This window comes from Apaloderma vittatum, unplaced genomic scaffold, assembly GCF_000703405.1.
Source record: "Apaloderma vittatum isolate BGI_N311 unplaced genomic scaffold, ASM70340v1 scaffold22810, whole genome shotgun sequence".
NCBI lineage: Eukaryota > Metazoa > Chordata > Aves > Trogoniformes > Trogonidae > Apaloderma > Apaloderma vittatum.
Window position 1 is genome coordinate 23,220 of NW_009695381.1, and position 23,492 is coordinate 46,711.

General features: G+C 37.6%; 1 protein-coding gene across 1 annotated transcript in view; it reads right to left on the reverse strand.

Annotated features, from left to right (window-relative positions):
- The window catches only part of DENND4C (DENN/MADD domain containing 4C), a 49,719-nt gene that overhangs the window by 17,024 nt on the left and 9,203 nt on the right, over window positions 1–23,492 (reverse strand). The window contains exons 5-21 of the mRNA XM_009871202.1: window positions 22,292–22,533; window positions 21,388–21,454; window positions 20,692–20,750; window positions 19,226–19,370; window positions 18,526–18,701; window positions 15,186–15,286; window positions 13,511–13,729; window positions 13,031–13,176; window positions 11,829–11,864; window positions 11,459–11,589; window positions 10,476–10,608; window positions 9,867–10,073; window positions 9,065–9,193; window positions 8,164–8,308; window positions 5,570–5,695; window positions 4,670–4,804; window positions 1,338–2,485 (exon numbers count right to left, since the gene is read on the reverse strand). Of these exons, the coding sequence (XP_009869504.1) occupies window positions 1,338–2,485; window positions 4,670–4,804; window positions 5,570–5,695; window positions 8,164–8,308; window positions 9,065–9,193; window positions 9,867–10,073; window positions 10,476–10,608; window positions 11,459–11,589; window positions 11,829–11,864; window positions 13,031–13,176; window positions 13,511–13,729; window positions 15,186–15,286; window positions 18,526–18,701; window positions 19,226–19,370; window positions 20,692–20,750; window positions 21,388–21,454; window positions 22,292–22,533 (3,345 nt within the window). The remainder of the gene's footprint in view (window positions 1–1,337; window positions 2,486–4,669; window positions 4,805–5,569; window positions 5,696–8,163; window positions 8,309–9,064; window positions 9,194–9,866; window positions 10,074–10,475; window positions 10,609–11,458; window positions 11,590–11,828; window positions 11,865–13,030; window positions 13,177–13,510; window positions 13,730–15,185; window positions 15,287–18,525; window positions 18,702–19,225; window positions 19,371–20,691; window positions 20,751–21,387; window positions 21,455–22,291; window positions 22,534–23,492) is intronic.

The window sequence follows — 23,492 nt, forward strand, 5'->3', positions numbered from 1 at the left end:
AAAAAAAAAAAAGATACTGGGCAAACCAGAAGGATACTGGAAAAATGTAAGGCTTTAACAGTGTAAGTACTTAGCTGCAGATCACACTGAGTGACAAACAAATAGGGATATAAACTTCTACATTACAGGAGAAACAGGAAAAAATATGCAGAAATTGAGATTTGGCAGACATTGCACAAAATTAAAGATTTATCAGAAAAAAGGTCCAAGTTAAAGTCCTGCTTTCAGAATGAAACATTTCAGCTGAAATGATGCAGCAATAACACTGTCACAAATTCATGGGATGCAACAAAGTATAATAATTAGGATATTAAAAAGGGGAAATTGCAGAAATAAAAATTGAGAGAATGAGGAGAACATTGAAGGAAATTAAAATAAGTCTCATTAAGGGGATAATGATGTGCCATTAAACAATATTCTACAGAATAGTCAGTACAATAGCAAGGCACACTAGAAAACAAAGGTCACCAGAAAAAAAGCTTAGCTAAGAAAGCAAATCAGTGAGTTTCCATTGTCACAGGCAAAATCTGCTTTAAGCTGATTTTTTTTTCAATTTAATAGAATGGACTCTATTAGTAACATTAGTTACATTTGCTTCACAGAGAAATAAAGCCACAGCTATCTTCCCCTTTCCCACCTTTTATGGAGGTTGGGAAAAGGAAGCAGAATTTGAAAAAGGAAACAAGAAGCTGTCTTAACAGCTTTAAGAAGGGAGATGAAAGATCCCTGAAGCCAAGCACCAGATTGCGGGTTTAACTGGATCAAGCAGAGGCCCTTCTAAGAGAGAAAACTATGTTTGGAGGGACCATAACAGGTATACAGAAAGCAGGAAGTTGAAAAAGACTCTGTTAATCAACTGTGTTCACACAAGAACCACAACACTTTTCCAAAATCCTGATGAGTGAATTTACTAGATCTCAGGCTGTCACTGACATCTTCCAACTTTAATCCTCACCAGCCTGACTTCTTATGTGATTTGTTTTCACAACCTTTTCTTATTTTATTTAAAATAAGATAGGCAGTATGTAATTTTTTAAGATGACATAATTTTATTCTTACTAGTGTAAAGATAAATAGTAAAGATAAATAAATTAATCGGGGGAAGTCTGAGAACAAAAATTCAATTTAAGTTTACTGCATCAAGACCATTTAATTTGCTTTTGTCTGGGTGTTTGGTTTTTTTATGACAGAGGAAAACTCCACCATATATAAAATACATTTTTTATTAGCTAATAAAAGTTAGTATTTAATGAAAACCACCACCTCATGAACCAATATTCTGGACACAGAAGTTATGCCTCTGTCTCTGCAGATTTTTCATACTGAAAAACACTTGCCTCATCATCTGAGTAACTATATGCTGAAGTTACAACTCCCCACATCTTACTGGCCACATTGGCAGCCTGCTTCATGCCTGATTTCAGAACATCCATTTTTGGTCCAGACAGTATACTGTCTAACTTCAGATTGGATAAAGTTGTTACAACAGATCCCAATGAGCCATGCGGAGAAGAACGACCCAATCCTGTCAAAGACGAAGAGCGCTCCTTTTGAACTCGTGGATGAGTTTGTTGCTTTGGTCGGCCAGTGAATGTTTTGGATCTGGAGACAGAAGGACTTCTCCGATTTTCATAAGACTTGGGGGACGGCAGGATGGGATCCAAAGGCAGGCTTGACCTCCTTTCTTGGGAGTGACCAAGTGCACCAGAGGCTTCTGCTTCTCCATCTGGCTTGTGCAGTTCCATGCTGGGAAACTTACTACTCAATGGATTCTTCAGATTCATATAGCTTTCTATTTCATCTGCCAAATTACGTGCTGCAACTGGTGACATCAACTTCTCCTCAGGTTCCAGATGCCTTGGTTGCACACTGTCAGTAGCCAGCAAAGACAAAGGGTCCAAGCCTACTTCAACATCTTCCCTTTCAACAGGCTTAACCACTCCATAAAAGCTATTCCTTTTAGTAGTTGCATCTTTGGATTCTAGTTTCTGGTTTTCAGACTTTGCTGACTGTTCAAGGTTTGTGTCTTCCACTGTGGTCATGTTTTCATCTCTTTCATTCTCAAGATGCTCTTGTCTTTCCCCAGGTTCTTCCAGCACTGGTGAAGACCTATGCTCCAATTCCCAATCACTCTCAGTCACACAACTCCAAGTGCTACTTACGCCAGAAACCTGCTGGTCAACGATACTTTCCAAGCTGTGGGATTTATTCATATGGCAGGGTGAAGTTTTGGCCCCCGATAAAGCTGCTGTTAGGATCTTGGCATCTGCTCCCATCATTATTGCTATTTCTTTAGAATGCAAGTCCAAACTGCCTTTTTTCAGCAGCATTCCAGCTCTGCTTTCACTGCTGAAACTGCAGCTTCTCTCTGAAAAGAGTTTCTGCCTCTTCTGTCCTTTTTCACTTGTTTTTTTAGGAGAAACATCACCAAACACTATATCTTCAACTGAATCCTGAGTTATGAACAGTGGACTAGAACCAGTGTCTAAAAGAGAAAATGTATTAATATGGTATCCACAGCTGCCAAAAACATTTATTTCCTGAAATCTCCTTATCTCCTTACCAGTGAAAAGACTAGGACCACCACAATCTCAGGCTATCCATTAAGGAGTTACAATAGTATTTATAAGTTATTTTACTGGCTGCAAAAGTATCCTGCAGACCAGAAGTCATCTACTCTTTGACTCCTTGAAGTCAAAGCCTTCTACAGCTTCTACCTCCTTTTCCTGTACCAACATCCAGCAGAGTATAGGCACTGCATCCAGAAACTAAAGGAAAGTACAATTATAAATCAAGACTGTTCTTCTTTTTTTTTTTCTTTTTCTTTTCCCGGAGCTATATTCATAGATCTACACATCAAACTCCATAGTTCATTCTGGTTCCGACATCTATTGTGTGTGTCTGCACAACACAAAACCATTACTTTGTTTATAACACAGCCATACTTAGAAAAAGATAATTAAATTTAGCATGTGGAAGAAATGAACTGATCTTATAAATAATCTCATTTCCTCAGGAGAAGTGGGAATATTTATTACCTAGAAAGCTGTGTCAGCGTGTTGGGTTTGTGTCTGGTGATCATGTTTTGGCAGTGGAGGGTGGGCAAGCCTGTTGGGAAACCTGTTGGGAAAGTTCCTTTGTGTTGGGGAGTTCTTTGTTTTGGAGACAAATGGGAGGTGAGACACACAACCACTCAGGCACCAAGGTCAGTGAGGAAGGACAGGGAGAAGGGCACCAGAGCAGAGATTTCGCTGAAACCTGTGGTGAGATGGCAGGATGAGGCCCTGTAGACCAAGATTCATGGTGGCAAATGGCATAGGATGTAGCAGCCCCCATGCTGAAGCAGAGGACTGTGCCCGAGACATGATGTCACTCCAAAGGAAGCCCACACTGGAGCCATCCATCACTGGGAGGACTGCAGTCCACGGGAGGGACCCACACAGGGGCGGTTTGGAAAGAACTGCAAACATGGGGGAAGGAGTCATGCTGGAGACATTCTAGGGAGCCTGTCTCCAGTGGAAGACTGTGAGGAGTCCTCTCCCTGAGGAGGAAGCAGCAGCATGGACAATACGTAATCGACAGACCGCAACACCCATCCCCTGCCCTGCTATGCTGCTGGTGGCGAGGAGGTAGCTGGGAAGTAGGGAGAGGTGGGGGGAAAGGGAGTTTTAAAGTTGTAGTTGTATATATTCTTTCACTGTCCTACTCTGATCTAATTGTCCTAACTGATGGTTGTTTTGTTGTCTAAAAGACATTTATTTTTTCTCCCCAGGTCTACTTTGTTTTTCGCCAGTGATCACGAGTTGTAAGTGAGCTCTCCCTGTCTGTAATCTTGATGCTCAAGCCTTTTGTTGAATTTTCTCCTCCTCATCCCAGAAAGCAGGGCGTTAGGAGTGAGTGAGTAGCTGCGTGGTTCTTTGCTGCCAGCTGTGTGGGTTCACACCATGACAGTTAGCTAGGCAAAAACCATCCTATTATATCAGGATTCTAAAAGAGGGTAAAAGAGGATCCAATGTACCCTATCCACTGCTGGAGGATGTCTAAGTCTCACACTGATGCCAATTCTGGACTAGTCATCAGCTCTCATAATTGCCAGAAAGGTTCTCGGCAACTTCTTGCATGAGTTCTTTGCTCTCAAGCTACATTCAAGCTGGACTACATTGCCTTAGTTAAGGACAGGCAAAGGCAGGAGAAAGTAAGCCCCGAGATTTGGCTTTTATATATCTGTAAGTCTTCCTCATCATAAAGCTCCAGATATGTAAATAAATTTCATATGTCACAAAACCAGCATGCATTCTTCCCAAGTTATACATTAGCTATATAAGCCACAGGAACAAAGACACTTATCCCAGGACAGTGAGGCTTAGGTGACAAAATCAAGAACAGAGACCCTAATTCTCTTGTTTTTCTAATACATTACTGATATACTCTCAGTGCGGGACATGGAAAATCTTGATGTCAATCTACTCAAGAGTGATTTCCAACCCTTGAATCCACAGGTTCCTTCTAAGTTACCTGCAAAGGATAGTGGTGGAAAGCAAATGTTGTGCAAATGTTCTGCACCTTGAATAAAAGTTTTGTTTCTTTTCGTAGCATGAAAAAGATTGCAAAACACTAAAGCACAAAATCAGGACTTGAGCAAGTTGTTTCACTCGTGACTCACCACCACTGCTTTTCCTTCCACCGCTATCAAAAATTCCAGATGGAACTTTCACAATACTGTTACCCCAAGAAGGTGGCTCTGTTGGACTATGAGTTTCTATATTCAGTTGTTGCTTTTCATCAGATTTCTCAGTACAAACCTCTACAAGAAAGAGAATGTGAACTTTAGTTAATTTAACTAAATAATTTCATTTGTGCTATTACGGAAAATAGACACTCAAACACTGTTCCCTTATGTAATCACAATCTAAAGGATCAGTCCTATTAGGTATTGAGCATTTCCTGGAAATAATATCTGGAGACATGAAAGTAAACACTATTAGGTAGAAAGTGCTTAGCTGTTCATAAGCTTAGAGAATGTGCCAATTCTCCCCTTACTATTTTTTCCACTAACCAAAGGAACAGCAGTTCTAAGATTTTCAGGCAGGGCTATATGTCTAAGGACAGCTTTAGAAGCCTTATTAAGGACCTAGTAACACAGACATGAAACAGGTTCAGTAATGAGAAAGACAAAATACAGAAAAACTAATGGCAAAATCTGGACAGAAGCCAGGAAATGAATATTTTCTACATCTGGGAAGAGTTTCTAGGAAAAAGTACTGCCTTTTATTAGCCCATCTGGTAAAGCTGAAAAAATGGTCAAACATACAAGTGAAAGGAACTGTGTGTACCAGCACTTGTTCAATTTTTCCATCTCTATTAAATTAGTCTAATAAAAGCCTACTTTCACCTATCTGTACTCCACTGTTATTGTCTAGGGTATAGAAGTAGTCCACCAGACTTCATATAGTCATCTTTCAACCTTGGTAACATCATGAATTCAATATAATAAGTATTTGTGGTAGTCTAATCCATGAATCATATTTATTACGAAAAGCCTCAATCAATGTAAACATGCATACTTAACCTCTTATTCGGTCTTCAGTTTTAGAAGAAATAGCTTTCTCTACTTGTGTTTCAGTTGCATGAAGACTATCCCCATCACCTCTTAAAAGTTCATCCTTTGACCCATAGCCCTGATCTGACTGACCACCTGTTTGAAGGAATAGAAACACATGCCTCAGATTTGTTTTTCTTTCCTAAATTGTCTTTTTCAGTAAGAAAATAAAAGAACTGCAATATTTTTCACATTTTGTTTTGTGAGGCAAGTTCGTAGTAAGAACACCAAACAACATGACTAATCTGTGCACAGACCTACTTGATGATGGTTACAGCAGAGATAATTAGGCTACACCAAATTTAATTTTGAATTATATTAAATACTAGTTATTCCCCCAGGAACAATACAGTTACTAACTACTTTTAACACACTGCGTCTCTCATATTCCTTTCCTTTCTTGTTAGCATGAAATCACTTCACTGCTGGGCAAGCTAAAGACTCAAATGCATCTACAAAAATGCAACAGTAATTGAACAAGTTTCTAACAATAAATATATCCCTGAAACAAATGTCTATCTACCTATGTATAGCTTACAGTAGTCAAAAAAGGAAACAATCCAGGAAGATACCCTTTTTTTTTTTTCACCTGAAGTGCTACTGCATATGCAAAAATACAAAATACTGCATTAGACGTATCCCACATGTTAAATAGGACTATTTTATGTGACAGTATTTAAAATAATCCAAGTGTAAGTTACTGAGTGTGAAAGGTAATAGGAAGCTCCACAAAACCTGAGTCACAGACACATTTTATCTACAATACATATTACTGCTGTTTATTTTACCAAAGAGCAAACACGTTAAAAAGAATTAAAATTAAAACCTTGAGCAGCCACAAATTATTACATTTGGCTACTATATTTAAAACCTTTTATACAGAAAATTAAGTTCTGGCGGTTTTCAGTCGTTACTTTATCACCATTTCAATAATGTTAGCATCCCTGCTTGGCACAGAAGTGAAAACACCCTACCAATAAATGGCTGAATTACCTGCAGAAGTAACATTCAAGGGTAGAAATAATGTACACGTGCATCCAAGGCTTCACACCATGTAAGTCTGCACCCCACACCGTGATAGCCAAGGACAAATGCGGCACCCAAGAGACAGCAAAGAGCAAAAAGCAGAGCAACAAAGAGCAGAGAGAAGGGAAGTTCAGTAATCCAGGCAGGCATATCAGATGAAGCACAGGAATCAGACTCAAAAGTTCTCTTTACAGAAAGGCTCAAGATATTAAAAACACAAAGAGTGTGCAAGAATCATTTGTACATTAAGTTTTGAAGTACACACAGAAAGGAAGTTTAGTTGAGACTGTGCACAGGTAGGATGTAATCAGTACTAAAGCAGGTACAAAGAACCATGAATTTTGTCTTGACATTTCAAGCCATTAACTTTCTGAGCAATCTTTTTACTCCAGTTTGTCTGGAAGAGTGCACGCTACATCTAAGGCAGAGTTTTTCCTCAGCTTAACACTTGGTTTTCCATTCCCGGGGTGTCCATTATGCCAAGGTTCTGATAATTTCTTTATCTGTTTCCAAGTTTAGCAATTATTAATTGGCCACTATTAATTTAGCAACTATTAATATGGCCTTGAAAAGCGTAGCTTACTATAACCTAACCTAACATGTTCATTCCAGGAATGCTAATAATTGGGCTTTTCTGGATTACCATCAAGGAGTATCATTTCAAAGTGTTAGCTTCTAATCACTTCAGCAACTTCCATTCTTTTAATGCAAAGAAAGGTTTTACACAGACTATCACTTCTATGAATAAATTACAATATGTACAAATTGAACAGACTCATAATTCATACCTTTTTCTGAACAGTAGTACAAAAAGCAAGGTTCATGAGATTATGGCAAGGCATTTATTTTAACACGACAGTATTTCATCTATGGTTCACTCTAAACTAAAGAAGCAGCATGATCTTTCATAAAGGAATAACACTCAACAACAGTGCATTTCTTTTTCTTTACATAGTTTCACTCCACGCTTCTTTCTCTACAGCCTCAAAAGAGGAAGGTAGAGGGGAAATCAACAAGAGGCTAGAAAATACAGCTTTTCAGGGGACTGTTAGTAGTGAAACCCAGCAGAATCTAGTACCTGTGCTAGAGTGATTATCAATGGAATCAAGCCTGACTAAGTCACTGACGAAGAGTGTGCGCTCCCCACTGTTAGCATCATTAGAACTATCCACGCTACCGTGGCTCACCATGTCCCCATCACTTCCACCCGTGGTACTCCGCAGAGCTAAAGACATGAATGAGAGCTGGTTAGTAAGAGAGGATTTAACAAATCTAACCTCTTCAGGCAACAGTAAACAATTTTGCTTGCACATAAAATATAAGAACATGAAATTCTAGCAACGGAATCCAGACAATTAATTCTTCAGCATGCGAGAGATGTTCTAAGACTGTTTCAAGCATCAAGTTGGCAATTACCAATTTTTATACACAGTGAAATGTTTTACACTTGTAAAAGCCAGAATTTTAGCTGCAATCCCTCAAAAAGCACGTCATGCTCCTGTTCAGCAGAAATATATCCATTTCAACTAACTTATTACCTGATGTCACAGGTACCCGTGGGCTCTGTGTTGACTTCTTTAAGCACTGCCTAAATTGTGCTGTGCCACGAACCACATTTCGTACCTTTGTCCACAGGAATATGCCACTGCGGTTACTGCTAGGCCAAGGAGACTCTAAAACCGCCTACAGAAAGAGACATTGTAATAGAAAAACAGTAAGAAAGTTACACTAAGGACACAGTACAGTGAAAAGCTTTTCTTTCCACACTCGAAAAAGGCATTTCCTGTCAACCATGTGAAGAAGGACAAATGTTTTGAGTTTTCATAAGCTGTTCCCTTTTATGAGCTCTGTCCCCTTTCATCCCACAGCTCTGGATACAACAGCTGTGTAACAATGAATGATGGATAGAGATTTCTTTAGGTAAATAAGGTTGGGTTTGTTCTTATTTACATGCTCCATAGCAAAGACTACAGTAGCAGCTCCTTTCCTGCTACTTTACTATGAAGATTCATGACCATATTACAGGAACTTGGGCATAAAGGAAAACCAGCGAGGCTACTCAAACTAGCCCAGTTCCAGCCTTCATCCATCCTGGATACTGCTACCTTAAAGGATATATGGAGTAACAGATGGTTTTGACACAGAAGCACTAGTCAGATTCCATAACTTGGAAATGCAAACACTATAAACATATATTTCAACAGAATTTTTTGTTAGGCAAACAGCACGGGTATGTCAACTGAACAGAGTAAAACCACACAGTGTAGAACCAGTGAATTGTAATTGTGAGGATGTCCAGAATGACTGCTTGCCCAACAGAAGCAGCAAATCCAAGTACAGAGCTGTAAAAAACGATCTTCAAAACATGTTACAGGGCAAGGGGAGTGACAAAAGCACTAGAGACACTGGTTCAGTATCCCCTGTCAAGACTTCTTTTACCTTATTGTAATAACCATAGGTGATGGCATTTGGTTGTATTCCAGCATTTTTCATTTCAAAGAGGACTCTCACAGCCTGAACAGGCTGACCCCACAGTCCACAGAGCTGCATCACAACTCTGTAGCAGACCTGATAGGATACAGAAATGCATAAATGGACTGATGACAAGGGTTTTGAAATAACATAAGCTCTTTCCTGATTTCCAACACGTGTAAAAGGGAGTCATGCATAAACAGCTACTCAGTACATAACACTCAACAGCCAGAAGAGGGAGCAAAACTTAAACGGGGAATCACAGGAGCTGAAATAACATCAGCAGTCACACTCTTGAGAATGCCGATTCTTTTTCCACTAGTCTCTTCTGTTTGCGAAATAAAGGAGGGAAGGAAATACCCAAGCAAAAGGCAGGGTAACTTGCTGCTGTGTGCCTGTGAACACTACTGAAAGAATGGTAGGCTGCACACAAACCCCTTATCCTTTTGTTCAGTAAGGTTGCATAGCATTAATTTGAAGCGCATTGAAAAAATAGGGATATTCAAGAATTTCCTTTTGAAGAAGTCTAGGAGAAAACTCACAACACTCAGTTGGAGTACTTGACCCAGCAGACACTATGCTGATGATGAAAATGTAAATGAATTTCCAGTTGCTCTACTTAAGCAGACTTCTCTGAGGTCATTTCCAGGCGGCTTTAAAACAGGTCAAAGTGTAAGCACATTTAACACGGTGGTAGCAGTGAGGCATGCTATATTTGCACATCGTCTTCTATTCCATATTTATAGTAACATTTTTTATTCACACTTGCCTCATCTAGTGGTTCCACATCAGTTTTCCTCATTTTAATTAGAATATCGTAAGCCTGCTGCAGTGCTTTGACCTTGGGATGTGCAACTCTGATGTAAGCTGGCAGACAAATAAACCATAGGCTGTAACAATGACTGAAGAGACACTTAGCCCACTGTGGGGGGCTTACGTAGTATTTCTTGGCTAATTTATGGGCTGTTTTTATCTCCTGTAAGGGTGAAACAAAACAAAAAAGCAGAGAAATATGTAGCATCCTGAATCTAGAAACCATTATTAACTCAGACACGGGCTTTTTCAAAGTAAGCATTTAGACAAACATTCAACTGAAGCTCCCTCCTTACCACTCTTATTAAGGCTCCCTGCAAGCGAAAACTAGTCCAAGAATTAATCTTTCTAAAGCTTAAAAATGGGTTTGACAACAGACTCTAAGCTCAGGTGCTAATTTATTTGTTGCCTCTTGTTTCTTTCTTTTGCAAGTGTTGATTCTCAATAGTCACAAATATCTAACCTCCAACAACATTAACTTCTAGTATAAACGGGTAGTGACAATTTAACCAAAAATTTTCATATCTTTCAGTGTTTACACAGTGATTACAGTACAACAGCTGACCTGTTTTGTCCTCTTTGCCATGAGCGCTGGACTATTCGAAATGGTGCTTCCAGCTGGATGTCTGCTGAAGGACAGCTTGAGTTCTTGTGGCCTGTCAAAGAGCTTGGAATCTAGTCGTGGAAAGTTTTTATAGCTATATAGATGATTAAAAACAAAAACAAAAACCAAAATATCAAGTTTTTCCATACCTGCCGATAGCAGGAAAGCCATACAAAGATGACTTACATGCAAAGAACTGACAAATAGGAGAATAAAGAACCAGGGGGGAAAAAAGGAGGGGGAAAAAAAAAGAAAGAAGATAGCAAGATCCTTTTAGTCTTATTCACAAAGATATCACAAGACGATGCCTTGGACACTAAGTCTCCATAGACAATGGAACAAGAACCAGACTGGTATCCGTATCATGAAGGTCAGGGAAGCACAAATGATGATCACCAAGGACAACTGTTAGAAGCAGAACCTTCATGATCTCCAAGAGAAACAGAAAGAAAAAAAATCATACCCAGAGTGTTTGAAACTCCGGACTTCCTGCACAGGGCTGAAAAATACTGAATGAAAGAAGCCTGAAAAGTGGAGGGGGTGTTCTATTCTTTTGGTTCATCAGCTGCAGATCATAGTACTGGACAGTTCCATTACCCACCCTCTGTCATTCCCACTGTGAAACAAAGCACGCTGCAGTTGCTATAAAATACACATAAATGGTTCAAACAGGAAGAAAGACACTGAACACATACAGAAAAGTATTACTATAAAGTTGTCAAGAAGTTATGAAAAATTAAAAACAAATCCCCATGCCCCATACACACAAGCTAAACATTGACTTCTACAGTTTCAGAAACTTACTGGAATCTGGGCAGTTTATATCTTTCTTAAGATTCTTCTGAGAATTATATTATGGAAAGTCTTGCATCAATACAGAACATCGGCCCTGCTTAATATTATAAGCATTTTAGTTTCACTGCATGTGCCTGCTTAACTTGTACCTGTACTTTGGCACTCGATCCTGTCCGTCATCAGCAGGAGGTTCTGGTGGCATTATAAACACAGTGTGTTCACTTTTTTGTGACTCATCAAGCTCAATCAACCTTGCATCTTCAACAGAATCTACGTCGACCTGAAAACAGAGTTGGTATTCTAAGTACAGAGCTTGGCTTTGGGATAGAATGTGCTTTTAAAGATTAATTATGTTAGTATATGTAAAAATATATTTAATATATACTGTATTTGACTACATATATAATATATAAAATAATTTATATTTGTTCTAATTACAAAAATATCAAGTCCACAGCCTTGTCTTTGCATTTTCATTTCACAATCAGATATTCCTAAACATTCTGAAAGACAAAGTACCTTCTCTCCTTTTTCTGTTCCTTTGTCTGGAAAGAGCTGCAAAAAGAGAAAAAAAAAATAGTGTTTCTTCTCCTCTAAAAAAAAATCTAAAATAATTATATTACACCTGTGTCAATTCACTGAAACCTTAAAGAAAAACCACTCAATTTTCAAATTACAGTAGAAGCAATTAATCTTTTTCAAATCCTTTCTTTCCTGAAAGTAAGGAAATGCAGTAACTAGTATGCTTTCAACCTGTTGACATTATCTACTAAATTCAAACCCGTAAATCTCTTAAAGGAAAGTGCTTTTGTTTAGTTTAATTTAAAGAAACTGCTCCTTTGCAGATATTTTCAATGTGAAAATTTAAGCATGCAACACATTAACAACCTGCAATAATACCAAATTATTAACAATATTAAACAAAGCACACTCTAGATGTCTATCTCATACTCAGCAGAAAGAAAAATAAAGGCAAGGAAATTTTTAAACACTTATTTTGTGGTCTGTTTACAAGTGTTAATTTGATTGGAATCAGTACTGAATAAAAGACCCTTTTTATAAGAACTTAGAATGAAAATGAAGGTTCTGTCCAGAAAGGATCATACACATAAACCTTAAAAAATACGTATAATCTTCTAGCTCCTAATTTTTATATCATAAACTTGGCATTTGCAGATGAGGCTGCAAAATCCATAACTCATCTAAACCAGAGTCACGCTGATGAGACTTTGTTTCAAAATGAAAAAATGAGTGGCAGCAACCTTTATCATATAAAATACAGGCGACAGAAGGGGATCTTTCCTACATAAATCAGTTCAGACTACAAATGGTACGCTAGACACGTTTCTATGTTTTAAGTTTAAATTGTGCGAAAAAGGGCAACAGTGCAGAACATCGCAGTGCACTTAATTCTGCATTAGAGGGAGGGTGATTAACATTTAAAGGAAAGACATGGACAGCACTGTGTTAAAGTATCAGCTACTGGTATTTCTCACACTATCTAACAGCCTGACATCCTACAGGGCTTTAATGAAAGTTTCCTGCATCAATACAGATGACGATCATGCAGGAAGACTAAGAATGACTCAGCAATACCAACCAAGAAGCCCAATCCCTCAACACATTTGCTGCAGAAGGTATCTACGTTTACTTCTGAAAAACAGGACAATAACACAAAATTAATTTAATTTAATTTAATAGTATTGCTGTATGTTTTTCACCTTTTCTATGCAGTCATCAAAAAATGCCAAGCCAGTATCCTTGTCACTCACAAAACTGCACTCTTCAATAAAGCGGCTGAATATCTGTGTTTTGGTGAGATGCGTGTAGAACTTTGTATAGGCACGGTCTCTGCTTTTTAAAAATCCTGGTTGTAAAAAGGAAAACACAACTAAATACCAGTTATGAGTTCCATAACAAATTAACATAAATTATTTGCTTTATCAATAAAAACAACTACTTAGCATTACTTGCATTTGGAAGATTAAAATAACAGAGCTATTGCAAAACTGCCGTTCCGTGTGCGTATATCTGTGCTCTAAACAACTTGAAACAATTTAACTGTATAAAATTGTACTTTTAAGTATTGGCAAGATTTGTACAACCAAGGGCAACTCCAACTTTTTAAAGTTAAACAGCTCCTCGACCCTGAAGTTGTAGCACTGCCAATGCTATCAGCAGTTGGTTTGCCTTATCCTCACCTTGATGATCAAACAAGGAATCAGCAGCAGTTGCTTTATTTGAAGGTGCCTGCGTGATTGGCTTGAGGAATGTTCTGTAACCCTTTAAAATAGATGCCATGAAACGGAGAAAAGCTTCCTGGATCTCCATCTCAAGTTCTATCATCTTCTTCTGCCAGGAGAAATCTGCCTCAATAGGAGTCATCTCCACTGCAGAGCCTTCTTGAGTTTTCCTGTGTACTAGCAACGAGTGACACAATACTGTATTAAAATCCAGTGCGTTCAAACAGGTAACTTTTGCAAGATGCTGAAGATGGATTTTTCTTTCTAATACTTAGAAGTGATAAACATGAGAAATCCTGCGATTTACTTTCCCGTTGATCTGGCCCATATAAAAGGCAAGTTACCTCAAGAGCTGATTGTGTGTTTTTCTAACTTATCCAGTCCTCTGGGACATGAAACAACGAGGAGGATCTCAGCTCAGTTCACGTTACAACATACCCAACTGAATGTAGTCTTTCAGTAACGTATCAACATGAACACAAAGGGACATATATTCCCTTTTCTGAAGATTGCACAACTAGAAAGAAAAGGCCTAGAACTATTTTTCTAATCAAAATTCTAACATTTTAGTGCACCAAAGGGTAGAAACAAGTAGATGATATTCAGAGTTTACTCTTGCACTCTTTTAAAAAAACAGTAGCAGGTACTGCTGAAAAGCACAGTTCCACATCTTCTATTCTAACAAAAATATAAATTATGGTAATACAAATACTTACTTGTATTTATATATAAATATTATAAGGTATCTATTATAATATTGCCAAAATAGGAAAAGTACCTATCTAAAAAACACCACTGGTTCTTCTCAAGTTAAAACTGCATGGAATGACATGCTGATAAACCAAAACGAAAATTTAAGGCTTTATAACAGATGAAGTAAAGGCTACCCACAAAATAAATCTAGCAAAATGAACACCTATCTCTTAATTAATGCACTTTTCTGTTTCCATAATTTACAAATTTTCTATATCTTGTATAACTATGAGGATATCACTGTCTCCTTGTCCATAATCATGCAACCTAACATACTCAGAACCAGCTCACCTTGAAGAGCCTATCTACAGTCAGAAAGAAACATTATTTGAAAACTGTTAATTCAGCTCTAACTTTGCTTTTACCTGTCCAACCATTAGGCTGAAGACAGACAGATTGACAGATTTATTTTTTTCTTTTCACAAAATACTTTGTCAAAATTTTTGTATTTATATTTTTGTAGAAGAGTCATTATCTCAGATATTCAGCAGTATCTGTGCAACACCTGAGCTATTCAACACTATTTTACTCATAACAACATTTCCTCTACTGTTTTTAATCAGAAATATCCACATTGGTTTAGGTCAAGATACAAACATATTTTAGCTGAATTGTTGTTCAAATACAATTTAATGATGAGTAAAGGCTTAAGGAGAGTAAAGGCTTAAATTTTAAGGAGTGACAGCAAAGAAAATAAAGTCTAAAAATAGTAATACACATCACATATGATAGACAGAAGTCCTTACATTTATATGCTAATCACAACTTAACACTCATAGGTGTGTTTCAAAAAATTTAGTAGTTTTCTTTGAATATTTACTTTCCCTGTTCTCAGAAGTTTCTATTCTTATCCCTTCTCATTTTATTTTATATATTTCACCTGCTGCCAGCTGTGGGTGCAGTTTCTTTAAGGTACTGAGCAGACTTTTGCATGGCTTCTTAGGAAACTGCTTCCAGTTGATGTTCTTCTTATCATCTGATCTAAAACACAAGAGAAAGAAAAAAGGATATCAAAAATACAGACCATATAAAAAAGCAAAATTCCACATCCTTAAGTGGCTTCATTTTCACAACTAAGTAGCTAAAGAAATAAATTATTTTGAAAAGAAAACTTGTTATTGTCCCTATTTGTCAAAAATAAAAAATAGGACTGACGTAACATATGATTTTATTTCCTCAGATACAGAACAGTATAAATTGAGCTCTGAGCAGAGTTTTCTCCAGTCTGTAAGGAGGTTCTGCATTAAGATTTGATTTAGACTTTTTACTCAAAGTTTTCCTTGGCTGATTTCCCTATCAGAAATGCTATTCACAAGACTGATAAAAATAAAGCACACTAATCTGTATGTGATTACTATGTCCGTGCTACCATAGTCCACGCTACCATAAACCTCTCATACTGCTACTGGTACAAATAAAGACAGTTTGGAATACAACATGAACTTGTTACTACAAAATGCTAGAAGACCAGTCTGGCAGCTCGATGGTGGCACGGTAGAGTGTAGCATATCTACGGCAACTCAGTCCCGGCTTCGACCACAGACTAGTGGAGACGATGAAGATCGGGAATTCAGTTCACAGTCTGAAAGTTACGTGGTTGATTAAGCAATGAGGTAAATTGTCCTAAACGGATGCTCATCTCTGTTAGAAATGACAAGGGGTACAATGCCAGACCTTGTTTAAGTGGCTGAATATAAAGAGAGAGAGTAGGAAGCAAAGCCTGAGAACTCCTGCGCCTCTTTCTGGAAGGCACGAGGTGGGGGTTCGAACTGCTATAACAGGGAGTACAACAAACACTGTGACCACAAAACCTAATCAGTTATTACTACCCGGGCTACGCTGTCATTGCTTGTTTTGCACTCTGCATCAGCAAAATGTTTGTTCAATTATTATTTGCTCAACTAACATCACCACAGAACTAACTTAAGAAGGAAGCCAAAGTTTCAGGAGTTAATGAAAAAAATGCATGCCTACAGATGCCTTTGCCCACTGCTTTCCCCGCCATAATGGCGTGGCTATAAACAATGTAAGTGACACCGTTCCAAAAATGCAAAGAAAAAAAAATCCTGCTATAAAAATAAAACAAACTCTTTGCCCTAAAAAGGCTACTTTCCTTAACTAGCATTCAATGTTACTTTCACAGACATAGTTAAAAACATCCAAAAAAAGGCATTAGGAAAGATGCTGAATGAATAAGAGGCCTTCTGTATTTTTTGGCAGTAAACAAAACTTTGCTCTATCATACGAAAGATAGCAGCAAATTTGCTTTAAAAAGACATTAGACAGACTGACGCAGTAGGAAATATTCAATTTTTCAAATGTTATTCTTCTGTGATGCAATCTTTCAAAGTTAGCAACAGCACTGTTAATTGCTTTCATATCTAACAAAAAAAAAAAAGAAAAAAAAAGCAGCATTGCCACAGAAGTAAAGAGGGGCAGAAACAGGCACGGATGAAATAAAATGGAACATTAAACTTTACTTACTAATAACACATTATTTTAGAATTCTATATGATCTTCAACACAAAGTGCTTTATGCAGATTTGGTTTTACCTGCATATCTCCAACACTGAAAAACACCCTCATTTCTAGATTAAAAAAAATTTCTAAAGCGGTACAGATGAGATACATGAAAAATGGGGAGATATATGCAAAATGGAAAAGGGAAAAAAGAAAAATATCAGACGACTATTGAAAGAGAAATTCACTTATAAGCTAGTAAAAAGAACTGGCCAAAAATCTTTCCAGTTGCGTGTCTCATAAGTGGACAGCTACTGGCGGATTTTTAGTTTCGTAACCAATCCAGGTAAGGTTGGTACTTGGTCTTTCTAGCTGTCATAACAACAGGATCTTGACATTCTTGTCTTCCTGTTAAATCCCCTGTTTCTATCTCCCTGATTTTTCTGCAACCCTCTCTTCAACTTCCATTCTACTTAAGAATGACAACATTCAGGTGTTTTTAATTGCAAATATCTTCAAATAAACAAGTTATCTCTTTCACAAAACCTATTATAATTATTCTTCTGGTGGCATAAAGCTTTGATATATGGTGATGAAAATGCTTTTGGCAGTGTTTTTTAAAGGAGACCCAGGGGAAGGAGAAAAAAACAAATCAAAAATAAACACAAGCTGTTCCATTGTTTACTACTTCCTTTGGTGCTACTAATAAAACAAAGCATTTCAGTAATGCAAAGGAAACATTCACTTCAGTAGAGGAAAGGTCTTTTTGACACAATGAAAATCAAGAAAGTGTTCAACTGACACATAGATCAAATGGTTAATTCTCACTCAATTTAGTAAAAACAAAAGTCAAGAGTTAAAAAGTGGTGTGAGATGAAGTAAAACTCCTATTTTCACAGGGAAAATGTGCAGTTAATTTAGCGGTGTTCACTCTCATCTTGAACTAGCTTTGACAACTTTTTCTATTTATGATCTAATCAATTTAGAATTGAAAGGTAATTCATAAAGTTACTAAATTAAACACCTGAAACAACTGAATTTTCAATTCAGTTATTTGTACTCTCATTTAGATATATTACAGAAAACCAGAACAGTACTCTGAATTAGCCTCTCCGCAAGAGGGTGCAAAGAATCCTTCAATTTAAGAAAGCATTAAAAGTACAATAATTAAGTGAAAGTATTTTAGATTTAATGTAGTCAAGATATCAATTTTGCTTGACTGATCTCACCAAAAATGGCCCATATAGTCTTTACTAACACTAACACAAAGTGTTCAAGTCCAAGACAGCATCAAAAGCAGTCATGAAGAGTCCTAAAGTGCTCACACCAATAGTCATACCAATTGTTCATACCAACAGTCACTGACCATGGGCAAACCAAATTCAAATGTGGTACATCAGGATGAAAATTTAAGAAATGGTGGAGCAGAAAAAAGAATAAAAATCAACATAGCTCTTCTTCTTATCCAGCTTTTGTTTCACCTCCCTAAAAAGAAGTACTAGAAGTGGAATAAAAAAACAGAACACATTACCATTGTTACTAAACTTTTATCAACATATGCATCACATTTTTACAGGCATGACCAGGTGTTGAGGACTTAGTGAGATTTAATTTGCTATGAAGTACTAGAAATAAGACAAAGCATGGAGGACAGTAAGCAACAAACCACATTGGATAACACAGTGTTAATAGTTTTATCTCTTGAGCATTTCAGCAATCTCTCCATCTACAGATAAATGTAAAAACTCCACAGAACTTACATGTACACCATGTTTGTGTCTAAGTCAATGCACACAATATCCTGTGGTGGATCGTACAGATCAAAGTATCGTGAATCAACTCCAACAATAAATGGAAGAGGTGCACTGAGTACGGTGGCCAGAGACAAAGGACAGAGGGGGATATATGGACATTGCCACTGAAATGGAAATATCATCTGAAGGAAAAATTAAATGAAATCAATGTGTTAAAACAAGACAACAGATACTGTACCATAAAAACACAGAATCACAGAATGTCAGGGGTTGGGAGGGACCCCAGATGATCATCTAGTCCAACCCCCCTGCCAGAGCAGGATCACCTACAGTAGGTCACACAGGAATGTGTCCAGGCAGGTTTGGAATGTCTCCAGAGAAGGAGACTCCATCACCTCTCTGGGCAGCACAGTAACCAAGAAGTTACATGCAGCAAGTTGAAATGAAATTGCTAAAAGCCTTGTTACACTGTCAGAAAAGAGTCTTCAAGGTTGACCACTTATATACAGCAGAGCTCTTAGCTATCTATGCAAAAAACGCTGATATAATAGTTATAATACACACTAGGGCACTTAAACTAAATGCTGTTGCTTGGAAAAACGATCATTTAGTGCATCAATAATTTCAATATAAAAAATAAGCCTTGGAACAACTGTGAAGTTTGAACCGATTTCTCTCAATGCTGTACAGAATACTTTGTACTTACAGCTACTACAGCTTCAGCAACTCCTGTCAACACAGCTGGTCTAAGAGAATGGAGGAGGATCTTGCCTTCTAGTAATACAAAGAGTAACAGAGTGGCACAGTTTTCCGGTCCAAGATTCATGAGTAGAGTGCTAAAGTTTGCTCCACTACAGGGTGGGTGAAAAATGGGAAGAGAATAAGAATGTTACAGTGTTTAAGAAAGAAAGTCAGTCACTACTATCAAACTATTGATAAGGTTTCGGGACCAACTAGTTGAATAACACATCAAATAACGACCTATCTAATAGCTATCTCCTCAATATGAGACCTGTAGTGCCACAAAGAAACCTAAATTCAAATTCTATTGCTAAACATGCTAGACCATGTTACTGCTGCGCTTGTGTTATGGCACTCTTCCTCATGTATGCACAGGTATCTTGTCTTTCTGAATCAGATCTTACTAGTTAACAAGCCAAGTGCACAAGTAACACCAGTAGTTTCATATCACGGGTTACCTCAGGCAAAAATTACGAGCTAGAGTAGCCATTTGATATTAGAATCACAGTATCAAATCCTAATACTAGTCAAGTAAAATCAGGCCATCATTCTGTCAGCAATATGGCTTTATTTTCTACAGTTTAGACTTCACGTATTTTGTCTGGACTGTGCACATTTAGGAATTGTAATTACATCCGTAAGAGCATAAGGGTGTAAAATCTGTCCTTAGAAAAATACCTATATGTTACTTTGCACCTTGGTGGCTGGCTGCAATTTTTTATTTAAGAGGCTGTGTAATAGTTGTGATTAAGCAGGTCATTCTTCTTCATATAGAATATTATATGAAAATGTCTAAGGGGAGGAAAAAAATTTCAAAGGGACAATACTTTAGGTTTTAACTTAAAAACAAACAAAAAAAATCAACTAAAAACATGCAAACAAAACCCCATGTCACAATCATAGGCAGCTCCAGCCTGGAAGATGCAGGCAGTATCCAAGACACTGCATAAACCTTCAAGCACAAACACCAGTTTTTCAGTATAATTTTGAATTTCAGAAATTCTGGCACACTTGTGCTTTGCCTTATTTCCCATACCTGATTGATGTAAATATCTCCCTTCAATTAAAAAAAAAAAGGAAAATAAAAAGCAAGATAACAAACAGTTTAACTATGCCATTTGAAAAAAAAAAAAAGTGTTTACTAACACAAGCTCAGAAAATACAAGATAAATAGATACATGTATTTTTTTCCTCACCAGCCTTCTTTCTTCAGAGGTCCTATTTTAATCTGGCAATTATACTAGTGATATTATCCTTACACATGGGACAGATCTATGTTGAAAAGACAACATTATGTAACACTATAAATGTGTTTTGAGATTTCTAAGACCTCATAATATTGCACTAATGTTTGGCTTCCTTCTATGATTTCTTCCTATTTGCCTCTGATTTTTTTTTAGCAGCATACATTTAAAGCATTAATAATGATACCTTAATGGCAATGGTGTAGAAACTGGCTGAGACAATATTAATGCATCATGGGCAGAAAGCTGAAACACATAAAGTAGCATAGATTGATAAGGACAACTCCAAAGTTACTAAAGTATAATACTCCAATATAAAAGTACACCCATAGTCTCATAAACTGCCTGGCAGAGTCACATGTCACACAAGAGATGAAAATCAGAGACTGTCTTTAGGACTCGTGTTTACTAGGTCAACAGAGCTTGTATTAGTCACTGAAACAATTCTCAGAAGTTACAGGAAATTGTCTGTGACTCAGTGTTGAACGTGTAACTGCTGCTAGGCAATAACAGAGAAACACAAGAGACAGAGCCCTGGGGAACTAGCCTTTGACCCACAGTAGTGGGTGTACAAGTAAAACACACCCTTCCCCGCAAGAGGTAATGTAAATGGTGCCCATAAAATGAAAAGTAATACATGGCAGATGTTTCAAATTGCAAGCAGGATGCTGCTGCCATCCACACTGCTTGAGGTCTGCTAAGTTACCCCAGGCTTTTACCAGTGAAAGAGAAGGCTAACCCATCCATCTCCTCCCCTCTCCCTTCCCGCACATGGGTATTCGAAGCTGAGTAAAAAACTTAAAGGAAGAAAGTAAGGTTTCAAAGGCAAGAAAGAGGGTTTGTCATTATTGTAACTAAAAACAGAAGCAAATGTTTTGCTTACCTGCACCAAAATTCTTGGCCTTTGTGGTGAAGGGAAAGGTATATTGTGCATAAAATGGGATATGTGCCTGAAAAGAAGACAAGATGTCAGGAAACCAGCACCAGGGACTAATCAGGGACTGCAAACAATGTTAATCACATTTCAGAATTACTATGGTACCATGTTTTAGAAAGGCTATTAAGATTTATTTGCTGCTTTGCTAACTTTAAGAGCCCATTTATGCAAACTGAAACAAAGAAGCTCCATTCACTCACATTTCATGCGTGAAAATTAATACTGGCAGCTTCAGATATGTATGCAAAAGATAAGAACACACTGGCATTTAGGCAAGCCATTTAAAACCCCAGGCAGTCTAACCCCACTCCACAGAGTTTCTAATGGGGCTTATCTAAGAGAAACTGTATTTCACTGCCCAATGGCTAACACAGTTTTGAAGGTATTATCATACTTCAGCAAACTTTTAGGACCATAAAAAGCATCCTCTACTGAGTTTAAACACACACACAATCTGCATTAGTTGCAGTGCCTGGAAACAGACATAGATATTAATTGCTAATGCACAGAGTCCCTGAACTTATATTTATTAACTAAAACGCAGGATTAGCAAACGTTAGCATGTATTGTATAGCTTAGCCATTTTCTGTGCTTGATGTAGCTAAGAGAAAGGGAAACAGGCTTAACATATTCTAACAAAAAAGCCACAGTCAAATGCAGTTCACTTTTTTGGCAATGCAAGAGCCACTACTATTAAACAGAAGCAGCAGTAATTTCTGTAAGTACAATGTAAGCCACACAGTGCAAGGACAATGATGGAGCAAATACACCAGCCAAGTAAGTGTGGCATGTATAAATCACATGACTTCTTGAGCTGATATAACTACCTTCCCACATTTCTTTTACATACTTTTCAATGGGAAGAGGATGAGGTCCAGACACAGAGAGCTTGTAGATGAACATAAGAAATTTTCGAAACGCTTCAAAAAAAGGCCAGTGTGAGAGAAGGCAGATGCATTTGTTGGAATTGATGGACTTGGAAGTAACTACTTTCCTTTCCACGGCCGTCAGAAGACCCAGCTGCAATTGTTGTTTTTCTGTTAGCAGCTCCCGGGGATAAGGCTCATAAAACTGAATAGCAGCACCATAAACCTAAAACATGCAGAAAAACAGCTGAGTAGACCCAGTATTTCACAGATGATTGGGTTAGAACTTCAGAAGCAACCTTCAGTCTTCGGTGTTTGCACACATACTATAGTGCTTTTGCTGGTAGCTTGTAAAATGACTTTTCATTTGCACAATATACACAAAGTATCCTTATAAAAGAAATGCTTTGGACTCTCGTGGATCTCTTTTCCTCTCAGTAAAGTGAAAGGGAAGGAACCAAATTGCATGTGAAAAAACCCTATGGTTAAAAAAGCCCAAACTCTCATGAAATGCTTGTGTTTAGTAAATTCCCCTATCATTGCCACACTAAACAATAAAATTATTTTAGCTTTGACTTTACTCATTCCATCAAGCTAAACAGCTACTTACCTTTTCTAATATTCCTTCACTATTTGTCAGTTTCATTATTAACTGAATTATTCTGGCAAGTTTAGAAAAGAGAGAAGAGGAAAGGATTGATACCACAGCATACATTCTGAGAAAAATATTGGCAGCTACTGCATTTATCCTTGCAAAAAAAAGTATTAGAACATTGGATAAATACTTTTTTTGTTGTTTGGAAATGGAGAAGTATATAAATTTCCCTGAAAGGGGACCGACACAGAGTGTAAGTTGAGCTCTTACTACTAATAGAGCCAAACCGCTGTTTATTAGTCACAGAGAGCTAATCATACATTACAATCACTTATTCCCTCATGCAGTTCACACACACTCGGGTGACAAGCTGAACCAACAGCTGAGACATCAACCTCAACTCCCTTGTTTCAGCATGTATACCTATAATCTTGTAGTCTCTGTGTCTGTACAGCAGACACTGCCTTCTCACATGTGGGGAGAGTCATGCAACACTTTTCTGGTGCTCATGTGTGCTGGTGCCCTTATAAAGATTTGGCAGATGGCCGGTGTTCTGAATTTATCACTTCACGTGAATTCAGCAGGCTCAC